At 40.6% G+C, this 18,576-nt stretch overlaps 1 protein-coding gene across 2 annotated transcripts in view; it reads left to right on the top strand.

Annotated features, from left to right (window-relative positions):
* Window positions 1-18,576, top strand: part of CDH6 (cadherin 6) — a 111,890-nt gene that overhangs the window by 78,996 nt on the left and 14,318 nt on the right. For both annotated transcript variants that reach the window (XM_054019786.1, XM_054019787.1), the window contains exons 3-7: window positions 5,433-5,727; window positions 8,347-8,466; window positions 11,550-11,717; window positions 13,132-13,319; window positions 15,495-15,748. In XM_054019786.1, coding sequence (XP_053875761.1) covers window positions 5,433-5,727; window positions 8,347-8,466; window positions 11,550-11,717; window positions 13,132-13,319; window positions 15,495-15,748 — 1,025 coding nt within the window. The remainder of the gene's footprint in view (window positions 1-5,432; window positions 5,728-8,346; window positions 8,467-11,549; window positions 11,718-13,131; window positions 13,320-15,494; window positions 15,749-18,576) is intronic.

The following is an 18,576-nucleotide window of genomic DNA, read 5'->3' as shown; positions in this document are numbered from 1 at the left end:
CCAAAAGTTGTGGAATGGATGTGAACTGGTCCTGAGGATATTCCACTTTAGCTGCTCAAGAGTGCCTAGGAACCAATGAGCACTGGCCTGCATCAACTATTCTTAAAGGGGCAGTATAACAGGGTCAGCACCCACCTCTCATGAGTGCCTCCCTTTTGGCCGATGTGTGCCTGCAATCACTGAGTTTTGAACAGGGGTAGCACCTACTTCCTGTGGGTGCCCCCTTTCTGTTCAGGTGTTCAGCGAATCAACCCCCCGGCCGAGTGACACACACTGTTCCCTCTTCCAGGATATACAGTCTCTAGTTCTTTCTCACAGCCCTGCTTGGGGCTGTAGCACCAACGTTTCCTTCCTGGAAATACTGCCTTCTTTAACGGGCCAACAGGGGTCCATCTTGGTACCCTCAGTTGGTGTCCTTTCAGCAGCCCTTCCTGGGCTCAGACCAGCAGGGCCCATCCCGCTATCCTCACCCAGTCTGGCTAAGTTCTGGGCTCAGTCCCCTGGTCTCAACCTGCCTGCACTGACCTGTCCATGGTCCTGCTGTTCTTCCAGGCACCCACTTCTTCTTCTTCTTCTTTCTTCTTCTTCAAGCTCCAGGCAGCAACTGACTGCTCTGCCACTGCTGCTTCCTTTTATGTGGCCTTTCTGGACCCCAATTGGTCACTCCAGCAGCACCTCTCTATGCGCTATAGGTGCCAAATTCTGAACATAAAGTGTTTCAGTTTTGTGCAAAATGACACAACGTCACAGAGATCTGGCCTTCATCCAATCACTCACTACATTCAAAAGCAGCTTTGCATTCGCTTTAGTCATGTTGCCAGGATGGACAAAAACACCCCAGCATGCCATGCCTCAAGCTATCCATCAACACACAAAGTGGTGCATGCTTTGACCATATCTGGTGTCATCGGTAGGAGCACCCAGAGATTCATGGATTCTCAGGATTAAGCCAGAACTGGGAACTTCACTCTCTGATGCCTAGTATGATGCTGGTACAATGTGTGTTTGATGATGATGAATGGGCACATCTGGTTATAGTGAACTTCCTCCTATAATGAGGCTTCTATATGGGGGACATGACTTCACATTAAGAGGGATATTTTATTATTACTATTTATTGATTTTATTCAACATACCAGCCATTGTGCTAGGCACCATGCGGGCACAGAATACACCACTATCTGTTTATTTTTAACTGTATCTTCAGGACTAATACTTCGGCTTTCCTTTAAGTTTTATTTTTACAACTCTTCTATGTGGTTACAATGGCAATTTCCCTCCTCATATAGGTCACATAAACAGCATATCGCTGCTAGGACATCTTGACACATAAGAAAAAAAAGAAACAGATTGTTTGGTACAGAAGTTTTATTCAGGCAAAAAAATAGTCAAGGACAAATGTAGATAACAGAATCTAGAATAACAGATCAGGTTTTCAGACATTCTCCTCACAGGAGAATGTTACAAATTTATCCTCTGCAGAAATAGTTTTCTTTTTAGATAGTTAATTTCTGATTTTTTTTCTAATGTATACAAGTGTATGTTGTTAAAGAAAAAGGAACAAACTCAAAACTACATATCTAAGATTCTGTTCTGATGCTCTAAGGATCGTCAGATCTTGAAGCCAGGTTTGCATGGCTACCAGGCAGTTGACAGCCCCACACTGCCATAACCTGGCTGCTCTATGCAACCCACAATCTACAGTGGATGCATGCCACGAGACATCCCTTCTTGAGTGATCTGATTGGCAGTTGTTTTAGCAATCCCTGATCAGCTCCTTGATCCTATAGAAGCTCATGGGGCATAGTACAAAGTGCCCAGGCAACAATGTAGATCCTTAGCTAGCTGCCATGACTGTCCCGCTTCACTGTTTCTGAACCCCCAGTATTGACTTTGGCTCTGACTTGGATTCTGACTCCTGATCAACCCCTGGGATCTCAATACCGAATCCGATACCTGGTATTGACCCTCAACCTGATTCCTGACTCTATCTCCATCTCTAACACTCAGCTTGATACCTGATTCTGATTCTGGCTTGATCCTCAGCTTGGCTCTGACCCTGATACTGGGTCTGATCCCTGGCTTCAGTTCCTGGCTCCCAAAATCCTGCCACTAGTCCTGTCTTCCTTCACCCAGGAGACTGACAGATGTGAGAAAATTGATGCAAGACTTATTTTACAGATTTCAGAGTAGCAGCAGTGTTAGTCTGTATCCGCAAAAAGAACAGGAGTACTTGTGGCACCTTAGAGACTAACAAATTTATTAGAGCATAAGCTTTCGTGGACTACAGCCCACTTCTTCGGATGCATACAGAGTGGGCTGTAGTCCACGAAAGCTTATGCTCTAATAAATTTGTTAGTCTCTAAGGTGCCACAAGTACTCCTGTTCTTTTATTTTACAGACACATCCCTCAAATTCCTATTGTCAAGGTTTTGGGGAAATATCCCAATGTACTGAATTAAACAGACTCCTATAGAACCTTTTTAGAATTTTTATGATTCAGATTCAAGGAGACTACTCATAATAGCAAGCTCTAGCTTCAGTAGTTGCATGCAAGATAAGGATAACAGCTAGTCTCAGGTCTATGCAATATGTGTTGTTGCATGGACAGTGATCTGCTGCACTTCTCAGTCATGTAATAAATAAATAATTTACTTACTGCTTTTCCAATAAACTGGTGTCACTTAATATATTCACTCAGGTCTTTGGTAAAGTTGTAAGACTGGATGCAATTACAAATCTGGTTTAGCTATAAATGTGTGTTTTTAAAAAAAAAAAAAAAAAAGACTTTTGAAATATTTAATCTTTAACATATGTTGGTCAGTTTGCTTACTGCACCAAAGCCTGAATAGAATAGAATGTTATTTACATGATCAAAGATTTTTCTTTTTCACGCTTGTTTTGTTACCTTGGAAGTAACAGGAATGTCACAGCTGGTCTTAACTTCCCTAGCTTTGCTGGACAACCTGTTGGCAGTTTCTAAACATGTTCATTTTGAGCTTTAATCCTTCAGCTGAAGGGGTGGAGGTACTGAATCTTTAACTAAAATATGCAAAGATGTTAATTAATTATTGAAGTCAAATATGTGTTGTTCCAATGTATGGAATCACAGTCCATCTTAAACAGGAGGCATTTATTTAAGAAAACTAAACAACTAGTGACAAGAACAAAAAATAAGATTGCTTTATCTTCTCTTGTGCAGTAGGGACTGCATCTGATCTGGATCTCTTTACAGTAAACAAAGATATCTAGTAGGTTAATAACATACTCAAAATGAGCATATTATTATAAGTATTAACAACAAAAAATCCCACACACAAATAAAAAAATTAAACTGTGATAAAAAATCCATCAATCTTGTTACTTCCTAATTTCCACTCTCTTAGTTATTGGGAATATCCTACATCCACTAGTTCTCCAGTCATTATAGATTATATCCATACTAGGGAATGTTATGAAAAAATTCCCACTGGAATGGTGGGAGCCCAAGTGTAGACAAGTTTTCCATGACTGGACTTATTTTTACCATGATATTAGCTGAAACCAGGCTTAATTAACATGGTAATAAAAATGAGACTGGTTCAGAGAGCCTTGCCTGCTTTAAGGCTCCTCTTAGCACTATCAACGATTCAGCTGAACTGGTGGTAGCACTGGGGAGGGGAGAAGGTTTGTGGTGTTGATCATCTGACTGGAAAGGTAGGAGGAGACTCTAGGGAAAAAAGAGGAGGGTTTAGACAATAGTAGTTCATGCTATGTGCACTGACCATCTGCCATCACCCCATGATCCTCCGAGGGTCTAGAGGTCTTATTTCTCTTCAGGTAAAGATGTTGGAATTGCCACTGCTGGCCTCTTGTATTGGCATCCTCCAATGACCCCAGCTGCCTTGGTGCTCAGACTGCCATGTGTGCTGATTTCTTGTTATTTGTTGCTTCTCCTCATTGAATTTAGCATACTGTTTTGATGTGCATTATGTATGGTGTTAGAGCTCGTCTACAATGCCCTGCACTTTGGACTAGGGGAATGCAAATAGCAGTGCACACCAAGGTGCTGTGTGATAACACCCCTGTGTGGATGCTGTGGGCATGAACTAACAGGTTCCTAGTGTGCGTTAAGGTATTCCTCTTCAAACAGATGGTGCAGTGAATGTTTTTTGTTTGTTTGTTTGGACTCTAGGTCCACTTACCAGAAAGGACACAATTCAGTTTGACCTGTGCTTAGCTTGCCATTGTTTTGAAGCCTTTTGGTGATGGAGCTGTGGCTTCAAGTTCTGGGGCTTCCCCAGAAAGTTTCCTATAGTGCTGTAGGCTGTACAAATCTGAAGATGCTGAGAAATAAGTAGGCAGCAATGTATGATGGTTCTTCCACTGTTGCATCATCCTACTCCCCTGATGCTCCTGCAATACCACAGAGTATTCTTTTTTTCCACTAGCACTGGATAGGAAATCCCCAGTTAATGCTAAGACAGTAAAAACACTGTTCAATTAGATTCTGTACCTGAACATCCCTCAGAAAGAGAGGATCTTGCAATGGCATGGGTTGGAGGGCCAATAGCAGCATGGCTTCTGAGAGAAGGACCACAGGAGCAGCAGAGATATCCTGGTACCAAACCGGGGGGGGGGGGGGGAGGGAGGAGGGGAGAGCGGGAGGGGAGGAAAGCAGGGCTGAGTGTCAGAGGTTGGGGAATTTCCTTCCCAGAGGATTTCTTGTCTCTTCCGCAGCCTTCCAACATTCTTTGATGGGAAGGCTGGAAGGAATCTTTTCAAACTACAGGAGATTTCCTTGGCCAATTGTCATCCTGCCATGTGTATTTCTTCGGGAAAAGTACAGTTTGGTCCCAGGTGCTTAGTGGTGTCACTATATACAGATAACAATAGTTAAGAAATTGGGCCAAATTCACTGCTGTGTTAAATTCTATTCAACCCAGTTGAATTCAAAGCAGCAGTGCATCTGGCTCCCTAATTCCCATCTGAAGCTGGAGTCTCCTTGCACCGTGTAAAGAACTGACGGTGCATTACTGCAGCTTGCTTGGTCATGCTGTAACCTGCACAATGAAAACTCCCTGAATTTGTATCGCTCACCTTCAGCTAAAGGGAAGCTAGTTTGTTTCCATGTGACGTTTCTGTGAGGTTGTCTTGCTTTTCAGCAGTTATGCATTTCCTTGGAAGGTGCACTGGCCACCTTCTTTTTAGGATAATTCTCTTCAAAATAAAGATCACCCTACTGAAATTTGACTGATCGGAGAGACTGCTTATTGCTTTATGGAGAAAGGACTAGAGGGGATACAAATGAATAATACAATACAAAAGTCAGGTAGACCATTATGACTTGGAATGAATACCAGTAAATCATGCATCATGACGACAGATATAGACTTTAGAACGGTGTCTCAATTTTATTTTTCCTTTTTTTATTATTCCCATTTCACTACTAGCTGCATTCAGACCAGGACAGAGGAGATGGCTCACTTAAGTACATCCTTTCTGGAGATGGAGCAGGAGACCTCTTCATTATCAATGAAAACACTGGAGACATACAGGCTACAAAGAGACTAGACAGGGAAGAGAAGCCTGTTTATATACTTCGTGCCCAGGCTATAAACAGGAGGACTGGACGACCAGTGGAACCAGAGTCTGAGTTCATCATTAAGATCCATGACATCAATGACAATGAGCCAATGTTTACAAAGGATGTTTACAATGCCAGTGTTCCGGAAATGTCGGATGTCGGTAGGTGTCAGCTCAGTAATTCACTGTCTGATCTGGGTTCTTTGGGGGGATTTGCATCAGCGTTCATTATTCAGAGGTGGGGGGCAGATACCTGCCATTGAGTTCATTTGGAGTTGTGGAGCATTCAGCGTCTCTGAAAATCAGATCTCTAGTATATGGGCTGGACCTGGAACAGAAGTCCTAATACTGTTCAGCTCTGCTTGTTTATGGTTTAGGACAGAAACAAACTGGAAAAAGGTGGGGGAGGGACCATGAATTGCCCACAAGGGAAAGTCAGCGTACCTCTCAGCTCTTCCCTGATTTTGGGATACGTTGTTAAATTTCCTTTGTCCCTCCATAATCTTTTGTTTCTCATTGAGGACAAAGGGAGTTCTCCATTGCCCATTGAAGTGAAGCCATATCTTTCCACTCACTTCACTGGGCTTTGGATAAGGCCCTCAGAATCAATAAAAGCACATAAAAGTCAGATTTCAAATGAATGAATTACAAATTCACCTTTGGAGATTTAGGGGGCTCCTAATTTAGAGGGTTTCACAGGTTCACATTTCTTTGTCCCTTGTTTCTTTTTAGAGAGAGCTGGGAGATTGAATAGCAACACAGCTCATTTGTAATCTGAAACAATGTCCAGTGAGAGAAGCATTAATTAAACAGCACCAAGTAAAGGATTAAAATAAACCTCAAGCAATATGCAAAAAAGGACTAATAGGCATTTTCTCTCAGCTCATTCATGGGGTTTGTCATGTGAATGAAACCTTACCCCCATCAAAATCAGAGCATCCCCCTAACATTTTATATTAGGACATGGTGTTATTTAATCTGTGGAGTGGATACTTTGTTCAAAAAAAATCTCTTCTCAGTCCCAAAACCAACACTGTTTTTGGTACAACAAACACTTAATTCAGAACTGAACAGGGGTTATTTTTCTCAGGGTTGCCCGGGGGAGAGCAAGTGGGGCAATTTGCCCCAGGCCCCCACGAGAATATAGTATTCTATAGTATTGCAACCTTTTTATATGAAAGGGGCCCCTGAAATTGCTTTGCCCCAGGTCCCCTGAATCCTCTGGGTGGCCCTGATTTTTCTTAGATGGATTCAAGATTTCAAATTTGGATACAGCCCTCAAATTCCAGGCTTGTTCAGATCCAAGGTTTTGATTTGACCCATTACAAAGGTGAGACACTGAAAAATTCAGTTCTTCACTTGGGTTCAGATTTTAAATACCCACCAGCATAGGGGTGTTCAGATCCTTGGGTTTTGGTACAACTATACATTTTATAGAAAATATGAAACAGAATTTAACTTTCCTCTAGAGTCTAGACTTTTGACCTTTTTTTTTGCTCCAACAGCAGCTGGAGTTTGTCTTTCCCTACAGTATTGGGCTGGTGTCCTTTAAATAGAGGAATGGGCAAAGCAGCTTAGATGAAATAAGAATGTAGCTTAAGCTTTGCCCAAAACTTGAATTTAACCAGAACTGCATTTTCTTTAAATCCAAAAAACTTCAGCTGTGTTTAAAAATTTACTTTTTGTCTTTCCTTTTTTTTTTTTTCTTTCCAAATTGCCACACTCCCAGGTTCCCACTGGGACTGAAAGGAGAACTGCCAAAGTGTCACAAATAGAGGCTGGTTTTTGAATTCCCAGAGCAGTTTTCCAAACCTAAGATACCCAGCTAGTTATAATAAACATCCAAACTCTGGACTTGATGAGATTCCTCCAGGACTAAATTAAACAGTTTATTCTGGATCGCAGATGTGTTGTCAATAAAGAAGGAGCTGTTCAGTGCTTCATGATTAATAGATTAAATGCAGTGGGGCTTGATCTTTTGGCTCCCAATTAAAATACCCACAAGTGGGTATTTAAAAGGCCTTATTCAGTTTCCCAAAATTATTTCATTGAGGACATAGTATGTGTCAGCAGCACTCCAGTCCCTATGCTTTGTAGATCTCACAGGTTTCCCACGAGGCACAGGGCCATTTGTGCAAACCCATCCAAATCAGGGCCCTTCATGGCTCCCTGGCAATATAGCACTAGGAATTGGTCAGCTACAAGCTACTCCTGGGATTCCCGTGAAGGGACTTTCCTTTGCACAGAAAAATAATAATAATAATAATACAGAATAAAGCTGAATTAGCAGCAGAGGTCTTCCTGCACCCACTCCCAAGTCCACTTCACACACAGGGGAGCCACAGAAGTGGCTGATTATTCCAGTCCAACTTGGAAAGACAAGATCTATATGCACAGTACCCCATCTCCTTAATGGAAGAGACAAATTCCTTTAACTGTCTGTTAACGCGCGCGTGGGCAGGGAGACGGATTTCTGAAAGGCCAATATCACAGTACTGTTCTTGTTTGTGAATTGCAGTAACCATACTATAATCAAACCAAATGTTTTCTATAAATAAGCAAGCAAACAGCAAGTACAGGGAAAGACTATTTTTCACCCATACAAACTGCTGTTTGTTGAAATCATTTAAAAGCATTTTTGGCCCCTGTCAGAGTAGCGATCTAACTACGAAAAGAGCAGGAACATTAAAGTACGTCCAGCTGGATAAATGCACAGGCAACTATACTATAAATTGCTCTGTCCACTGACAAAAGAGTACAGGTTTTTATTTATCATTGCAGGTACATTTGTTGTGCAAGTCACTGCGACCGATGCTGATGATCCTACCTATGGAAACAGTGCTAAAGTTGTGTACAGCATTCTCCAGGGACAACCGTATTTCTCAGTGGAGTCTGAGTCAGGTCAGGAGACCTTATATCTGTCATTCTCTGACAGTGTCTGTAATTTAAAATGACATGTTAAGCCAAGCTAGGACATATTAAACAAAAACTTCAAAGAGATTACATTTTACTCAGTGCAAAATCTGACAAACCCAATCGAGCGATACATCTGTAAACATGACACCTACATTATTTTAAGCTTAACATCAAAGCCTAATAAATATAATTAGAACTGGATGTGAACTAGTTTTCAATCATTTTCAACAAGCAGTGGGCACGGACTCTTTGCAGAGCCTTAAGTTAAACCAAGTGTTGCTCAGTTCAGTAGTTTGGCTCCAGTGAGGAAAGGAGACGGGAAGACAGGTGGAAAGATTACTCATGGATCATCATAACAGCTGAATTAAGCTGAGTTTTCTTTTCTTCTTCTTGGTGTTTATTTAAAACTTGTGCCAATAAAATTATTAAAATTATTTTTCTGTACATCTGCAATGTAGAGAGATTTTTATGTTAATCTTCTGGGGGGAAATCTTCATTTCGAATCATGATAGAAGAGGTGCATTTGGCTCTGCCCCACTCAATATAACATCTCTCAGGATCCAACCTTTTTGAGTTCTGTCTAGGGCAGTTGGGGAGATTTTTATCAGAAAATATTGATTTCTCAAAACTGAAACTTTTTGTGGCAATGTATCTGTATCAATGAAACTTTTTTTAGGAAGGTTTCTCAGGTCCAAGATGGAATTTCAGGACAGAGCGAGAGACACAAACACACACACCCAGAGTAGCCCGGGGTTAATGGGAGACCCAAGTGAGTGCTGTAACCACTGGTCTATTGGATATTCTAGCAAGGGTCTTTCTTCTTTTCTGAAAGGTTTTGGTATCATTCCAATGTGTAACACAAACAAATTTTGAAGCCTCAAAACTGTTCATAAAATGGAATTCTTGTTTTCTGGCCAGCCCTAATTCTGTCTTCAGAAGGGCATCAAGTCAGATAGTGCATGGGGGTAAATCACATAGGACTGGGGGGTAGGGAGGATTTAGGGATTGCATTAATAAATAAAGGAAACACCGAGTTTGGAACAAAAACTCGTATAATCTCACTTTATGAAAAGTGGATGAGTTTACTCATGGTACAAAATTACTCATCAAAGTGATATCCAACAGCTTGTTTATTATTTTTAACTCTAGACCCACACACAAAAATTTAAAAAAAAAGCTGTAACATGGCTGATTTTGTTGTTGTTGAGGTTTGGATAATCAAATGTCCAATAGCTTCTGTTATAGGAGGGTGTGGGTTCATCTTCCTCTGAAGCATAAGGTACTGGCTACTGAAGAAGGTAGGATTCTTCTCTTGATGGACCAATGGTTCTGGTCTGGCAGAGTGTATCTTACATTCTTCTATCCAAAGGGATAATAAGGATGAGGGATCATATGCTGTAGCTGGTAGTGCAATGGTTTCTTAGCAGAGTGTGTTTGGGATAAAAAAATAGATACAGCAAAGGTTTGATCCTGGTCCCACTGAACTCAGCAGCAAAACTAGGGATTTCAGTGGGACCAGAATTTCATTCCTACCGACTACTTAAGAGACCAGATAAATATAGCGACACAAGGTGGGTGAGGTAATATCTTTTATTGGACCAACTTCTGTTGATGAGAGCACAAACTTTCAAGCCATACAGAGCTCCCCTTCAGGTCTGGGAAAGGAACTCCCAGTGTCCCAGCCAGGGGTTGGCACCACCATGTTGCGCGATGGACACTTGACAAAATTACCATACTTAGTGACAGACCTGGGGGGGGGGGGAAGGGCAGGGGGTTATGTCATTCAGTCATTCAATTTTTTGAAAAATTACCATAGACCTCAACATTTTTACCGCGGACACGTTGCTGACCCCTGGTCCCAGCTAAATGCAAGGTGGGACAGATTGTTTAGCATAAGTAGTTAGCACATATTGTAGGGGCCATTCAAGGTAGAGTGGCCCATTAACACATCTGCAGTAATAGGACAAAAAGAGGGAGTTAGTGGGTTACAGATTCTTGTAATAACTCATAAATCCAGTGTCTCTGTTCTGTCCATGATTTTCAGTGTCTAGCAGAGTTATGAATTTAAGCTCCCAGGCTCATCTTTTGAAAATGTTGTGCAAGTTTCCTTTGAGGATGAGAACTGATAGGTCAGATATAGAGTGATCACTTTGTGAAAAGCGTTCACCCACAGGTGATAGGATGTTTTTGTCTTTCATCATTATCCTGTGTGAATTGATTCGAGAGCATAGTGATTGTCTGGTCTCACCTACATAGTCATTATTAGTGCACTGGATGAGGTACACCACACGTTGTGATAGGCATATGTAGGATCCATGGATCTTGAAAGGTGTGTTGTGTGGGGCATTGATCATTGTAGCAGTGGAGATCTGCCTGCAGGTTTTCCATGTGTTGTTCTGGCAGGATCTGGTACTGCTTTGAGTTGGTGTGTCTGCATACAAATAAATATAAACATTTTGCTTTATTATAAATATAAATTATTGAATTTCAGTGGGAGTTAGGTGCCTAACTGACATTTATGCCTTTGAATAAGAAAGTATTTAGGAGGAGAATTTCAATCACTGTATAAATAGAAATAGATATCATATGCTTGGGTGCTTGCTGCTTTCTTAATTAATTTCCCTGCCATTTAATGTTGTTGTACTGCCTCTTAATGATGCCTTGCTGAAGTTTGCTTGTTTTTGCCATGTCTGTCAAAATAAAAAGTTGATGGGATGGGGAAAATAACTAAAGTACCTTATAATGAGACACAACCCTTCTTCCAGTTCAACAAGAGACTTTCACACAGAGTTAAAGGGGGATAAATAGTCATATAAAATAACAATGCATGCAAATCGCTTTAACGTTTTTCTGGGAATGTCGTTAATATTGTGTCTGTCACACAGGCAGCAGCCTGAGATACAATATGACAAGTCTGCAATTTAATATGCCATCTTATAACAGTAAATATTTATACTGGGCAAAGTTTACTGATTACAGAGAGACTCTTTTTTTTTTTTTTTTTTAAATAAGCATTTCTGTCAGTACACTACCAACTATGTTCCCCTCCTTAATTCTCACCTTCCCAGGTATTATCAAAACTGCTTTGCTCAACATGGACCGAGAAAACAGGGAGCAGTACCAAGTGGTCATCCAGGCCAAGGACATGGGTGGACAGATGGGTGGACTCTCTGGAACCACCACGGTGAACATCACACTGACTGACGTCAATGACAATCCACCACGATTCCCACAGAGTGCGGAACATGTTTGTTTCTTTGAAAGTCTTTAAGGAAGTCTAGATAGAAATTAATATTTTTTTCTCCCCAGTTATTTCTGCGGTCATGCGTATCAGGCTTCCACAGAGTGAGTGAGCAGTAGCTTGATACTAGTGCTTCACTTCAGTGGATGGAAAACATTTTTTGTAATGTTTTCACTGCTTTGCTAGAGTTAGTCTGAGATGAACATTACTAAACAGAAAGCATCCTTATTTTTTCTTCTCATTAAATGGTACTGCTGGGGACCTCCGATCACACTCTTTGTGTTAGCATGTGTCTGCAATTATTTTTAGAACAATTTCTGCTTTGTTCTAATGTCTGTGTTTTGAAATATACTCATTTAAATGAGTCAGATCTGTCCCTGGAGTAATTCCATTGAAATCAACATGTGCTTCAACATAGTGCTGTTTGAAATAGCACTATGTGAAAATGCACTAGGAAATGTTTAGCGTGCACCATCAGGGTCTACACGAACCAATTAATGTGCAAGATGGTAGTGCGCTTTAGCAATTACACCATGATAAAGCGCATTACCCATCTGTGTAGACAAGCCCTTAGAAGCAACAGTCCTTTGCATTATTGACTGATTCTGGGCGTAAACTGATTAAAAATCTCCCACACAATTTTTTTGCTTTATCTAACCCTTGCCATTTGAGCCAAGAACAGTAGCAGCTGTTTGAGATTCTAGATACTATCAGACAAATATGAAAGCTTTGACTGTTAAATCACCAAAAATGTTATTGAAAGCAACTTGTCATTTAGGTCCAAAGTCTGCCCTTGGCTGTGGGCCAACAGCTCCCATTTAAATTGGTGGACTTAAATTGAAATGTAACTCTCTGCCCCATAAAGTCTATTATACACCTTTGCGCATGAACATCTCTTATTGCCTGAATCAATGATGCATCAACACAATGCCAGCATTCCCCAAGTAACTTTTCTTAGGGGTGTTGGGAGCAGTTTGCAGTGCAGCACATTTGCGCTAAAGACTGGCCTAGATTTGGTTTTAATGTCATTATATCACATAGGCTACTGGCAGTTCTCTATATTTTGGGCATCTTTTAACATCTAGAGGTTGTTTTTTCTTTTCCTATTTCATCTTCAGCTGGCCAAAAGGGACCCAAGATATTGTCTGACATCACTTGCAGGTAGAAAGAAAAAAAAAGTTCATGGTCATATTAGGGTCTTGTCAGGGAATCACTGACTTCTGTTGTTATGAAACTAAGACATGGGGTGAGGTTTATTTCTTGCTAAAGACCTGGAGATCAGCAACTTCTTAAATCTACTGATCAGAATATTGGTGCATCTATGTCTGGCAAGCAAATACAGCTTTTATATCCAGACTCCAAAATACCATGGTCCTGGCTGACCAAAACTGCTCTCTCATTTACTGTAGGTACATACCAGTTCAAAACACCTGAATCTGCTCCACCTGAATCACCGATTGGCAGGATAAAAGCGAATGATGCTGATGTGGGTGAAAACGCCGAGATCGAATACAGCATCACTGAAGGAGATGGATCAGACATGTTTGGGGTTATCACTGACAAGGACACACAGGAAGGAATTATAACAGTCAAAAAGGTACACATTTTAATAAACTTAATTCCAACTTTTAGAATCCTTTAAGAGCCTTACATAATGTACATCTAATTTGTCATACAGTTGACATTGTTCAGTGATTTACACATTATTTATTAGGAATCTCCTCCAAATTCTCTGTACAAAGCCCTTTTACCAAATCAGTTAGGATTCCTTCCCCTTCCCATCCTCCCCAATCCTGTTCCCTCTTAGAACCACTTCATAAAACCTGCTTGCACAGACTTTGAATGGGAAGGAACAGCATTTAGCCCATAAAGAGGGACAGGTCTGAGAGAAAGTTCTACTGCCTCAGAAGATTCATCGCAAAGGCTGGAGAAGTGCCCTTCAGCTGTGCTTTTTGTCCCTAATGTGAGTAAAAAAATTTAAAAAAAAAGATTTGCTCTACTTATTAGTAAAGTGCTAGGTTAGTCAACAGAAATAATCAGTGTCCCTGTACCATTTTGCCTATTTAAATTACCTTTGACCTCTCAGAAGGTGTGGAATTATATATGCTCTAGTAAATCAAAGCACACAATTTATTGATGTACATTTTCTATATAATGTAATTAATAAACCCATTAGTGTACATTCACTTTAAAAAAAAATCACTGTGCCTTATTAGATCAGAATGTGCATCATCTAATAGATTGCACTTTGGCTGTTGGAAAGGATTTGGATAATCTTGTTAATAGTGAGTTATCAAGCAAGCGTGATAAGGTTACAGATATCAACTTCCATCAGTTCAAGTTTAGTCAACATGAAACAGACATTGTGTGGATTTTCAAAACATACACTTTGCTTGTTGATATCAGTACGACACCCGTCATTACTTGTTCCTTAAGAAACGCCTTCTGGGTATGATCATTGACATCAGTCTAATTCTGTTCATGTTCCTGTCTGCTTCTAACAGCAACTTTGTTCCTGTTAGTCATGTTCAACAAAACGAAAAAAAAAAAAATGGGGTGACTACTCTCTGCCTATGTTACTATAAGTATGTGTGTATGTGCACAGTCCCCCAAATGTTGTTTCTTCTGTATTTTTAAGAGGGTATTAGAACAGTATGATGTAGTCATAACCTATCATAGCATGATACTCTATTTGATGAGTCACCCTAAATCACTTTTGACACCACATGACACAATGTTACATTTCAGTAATGGGCAGCCAATATTTTAGCACAGGGCTCTAACAAAGACTTTTCCCCTGAGCCTGTGGTACTTAGGGAGCAGGGACAGAAGGGGAAAGACAGTAAATGTGTTGAGGCGGTTCCAGAGTGAGGAATTTGTTTTCCAATAATTATGTCTCATAACAAGAACGGTCCAAGGAGGCAAATTCATTTGGCAAAAAGGTGTATGTTAAGTGCACTCTTCCTGACAAATATTAAGGGCTGGATTCTCAGCTAGTGTAAATCAGCATTACTCTGTTGCTTCCACTGATTACTCCTGTTGATTTCAATGGAACTACACCTATTTATGCCAGCTGAGAATCTGAATCTTAGATAGTATGTGCTTCAGGGCAAGACTGTGTCTACTCCCAGCTTCTAACACAATGTGCCACAACCTGACTGGGGCTTTTGGGAGCTATCACAATAAAAAAATATTGAGGTATAACTATATGCAGTGCAGTATTATTATCATGTTATAACTTATTTTCTGGTGGCAGCACTCAGAGGTCCCAGTCAGGATCATGGCTCCCTTCTGTTGGGTCTTATACAAACATACAGGAAGATGCAGTCACTGCTGCAAAGAGCTTAATTTGAAAAGGGGCGTGGGTAGGAGAGACAGAGAGAGACCACTAATCAGACATGAGACTCGGGGCAGCCTCCTGGAATTGATTTGAAAATACCTGTGACAGCTGGCTCAATCTAGTACGATACCAGTGTTTTGTATTGGCTCAGCATAACTTTGTATGAGTCTCAGGCATAGTATGCCTCTCTGGCCCGTGAGGGTTTTTGTAGTTCACTCCAGAAGTAGCAGGGAGTAAAAACTCCATACCATTCCCTAGTAATAGATTATTAAGAAGGGGGGTCCATTAGCTCTCCAAGCCCCCTTCAGTACATCATCAGTTCATTCGGTACATCAAAATGCTGCCTGAAGTGGCTTTAAATGGTCGGCCCCCAGAAACATCTCATTTTTTTTTTGTGTTGTTTTGTTACATGACTCTTATTTATTTTCCAAGGCTTTGGATTTTGAAAAGAAAAAGCTGTATACTCTGAAAGTGGAGGCTACCAACACTCATGTGGATCCCCGATTCCTCTACTTGGGGCCATTCAAGGACTCCACTACAGTCAGAATTCTGGTGGAGGATGTGGATGAGCCCCCGGTGTTCAGCAGACCAGCGTACATACTAGAAGTGAAAGAAGATGTGCCCATAAACAGTATTATAGGAACTGTAACAGCCCAGGACCCTGATGTTGCAAAAAATCCTGTCAAGTAAGCATAGACTATTTCAGCTCACCTCTACTACTCTACTTTATATTTGTTTCTATTTGAACATCTGCATGCAAAAAAAATTCCCTTTTAATATTGAAGTGTATGTTATATACTGTATATGGTATAAACATATACGCATGTACACATTGTACATACATGAGTGTGTGTGCATGCTCATTACATATAACTCGATTTGCATTTCAGTTGCTTTTATAACTACTCACTACTCCTTAGGCATTAGCTACATTAACTAACAAGAAGAGAATCTTAAAGAATACCACAGTTACATTTTCTAGTTGCAGAAAGGCAAAACTGAATAGTTCCGGTACACTATGGGTACAAACTCAGATTCACACACACAGTCACAGAATGTGAGCTCATTTATATTAGTGCAATTCCATTCACTTCAGTGAAGTTATTCACTGGTGTAAGCAAGTTTACAATCAGCCCCACAGACGTTGTAAATTATGTAAGTCACTAGGCAATTAATTTTTAGAGGAAATTTTGAAATTCAGAGTCATTAAAGTTGAGCCCCTGTTTTTCATGAACTAGCAAGTGATATGAGCAAGAACACAACTACAGTGTAGTTTAGTCTATGAAGGTCTTTCTAAGAAAAGTGATCAAAAAGTGTTGTTGTTTTTTTAAATGTATGAGACTCTTCTTTTACACTGAACAGGAGAAGAATCTTACAATGTGACACCCTCTTGTTAATGCATTATAACAGGTCACCAGTCAGAATGGGACATGGAAAATATGCAGTGTAGTTACATGCAATAGCAAGGTACATTGCCACCAGCATTTAAAATACAGGTGCATCTTGATTTTATAACAGTCATTGTTGGGAGCACTCAAAGCTTTCCTAAAGCAGGGGGTGCGGGAGGGGGAAATACAAAGGAGAAAAGGGAGTTTGATAAAATCAGAGGTCATAAAATTAAGGTTTATGGGTAATACACTGCACTTCTACAAAGTACCATCCATCGACACATCTCAAAGTGCTGTTAAAACATTAATAAGTTTCAACCCACCTTGTGAGATAGTTTCCTCATCAGTAAAATGGAGATATTTACCTAAGGCAAAAAAGATTGTAAGATCTTTTGGTTCTGTGTTTGTACAGCACCTAGCACAAGGGGATCCTGCTTTGTGTTGGAGTCCCTAGGTGCTACTGCAATACAGATAAATAATAATAAGTAAAATAATAATCCTGTGTCTGAGGCTGATTCCTGCACTTTTGTTTTAGCCTCCCAAACAATCTTTCTGTCATATGACAAATTTTACATAAGAATGGCCATACTGGGTCAGACCAATGGTCCATCTAGCCCAGTATCCTGTCTGAAGACAGTGGCCACTGCCAGATGCTTCAGAGAGAGTGAACATAGCAGGGCAATTATCGAGTGATCAAGCCCCTGTCATCAAGTCCCAGCATCTGGAAGTCAGAGGCTTAGGGACACCCAGAACATGGAATTACATCCCTGGCCATCTCAGCTAATAGCCATTGATGGACCTATCCTCCATGAAACTATCTAATTCTTTTTTGAACCCACTTATACTTTTGGCCTTCACAACATCCCTTGGCAATGAGTTCCACAGATTGACTGTGCATTGTGTGAAGAAGTACTTCCTTATGTTTGTTTTAAACTCTCTTACTATTAATTGAATTGGGTGACCCCCTGGTTCTTGTGTTACATGAGGGGGTAAATAACAATTCTCTTATTCACTTTCTCCACACCAGTCATGATTTTATAGATCACTATCATATCCCACCTTAGTTCTCTCTTTTTCAAGCTGAACAGTCACAGTTTTTTAATCTCTCCTCATATGGAAGCTGTTCCATACCCCATATCATATTTGTTACCCTTCTCGGTACCTTTTACAATTCTAATATATCTTTCTTTTTTCCTGAATTTTGTCCAAGGAGAATAAAATGACAAAGTAAAAGAAGAAAAAAAAAAAAGTTTACTAGAGAAAAAAATCTCTCATCAGCACAACCTCATGATGAAAGAATGGTACCGCATAGGCTGTTTGTCCTCTATCGCCATGTTGTGCCATGGCCTCTAGTGCCATGTTGGCAGATGCAATTTTTTTTTTTAAATAAAGGTTTTATTTTGTTTTTACAAAATCTTACAGTATACAAGTTTCCAGAAGACTAGAGTGTAACTATCTAATCTGCCTGTTGTAAGGGGCAGCACACGCTTGTGCTGGTCCTGGAGGAACCCTGTGAGAAAATAAACTTCACTGTGTCTGTACCTGGCCCAGTGTATGTTCTCCAGCATGTCCGCACACAGACATGCTGGCTCGTGGAAGGCCCCACCCAGTCCCCATCTCCTCCAATCATCTCCCACCCAGTGGCACAGGAGGGGCAGGGAATGTAGTGCCTCTGTGGATCCTGCTTCCTGTATGTTAAAAGCTGTACACAAGACGCCACATGCAGCACACACCAACAAGTTTTTTTTGCCCTTCAAAAACCAGGAACTATGCTGTATAGTTTTGAGCCCTATCTACCTTATCTATAAGTATCTATCTATCACACATTCTTGTAACACCACGGTATGAGTAATCTGCATAAGGAGGTATCAGACACCTCCTTTCTTCCTTGTACAGCCATGCAAGCCAGGCCATGATTTGCCCCAGAAAGATCGGATGGGACAGAGCCCATACAAAGGGAATTGACTCATACCAGCAGAAGATCTGACTCACTAATACTACGTGCAAACATAACAATGGATTGAAAACATCAAAGGGAAATATTTATATTTACAGGGCAGTCCAAGGTGGTTGCTATTATTTAGACGAAACAGCATTTAATTTGCATGGTGAGGGAAATCCCCTTA

Source organism: Malaclemys terrapin, chromosome 2, assembly GCF_027887155.1.
Source record: "Malaclemys terrapin pileata isolate rMalTer1 chromosome 2, rMalTer1.hap1, whole genome shotgun sequence".
In the NCBI taxonomy this organism is placed as follows: domain Eukaryota; kingdom Metazoa; phylum Chordata; order Testudines; family Emydidae; genus Malaclemys; species Malaclemys terrapin.
This window is presented reverse-complemented; position numbering and strand designations above follow the sequence as displayed.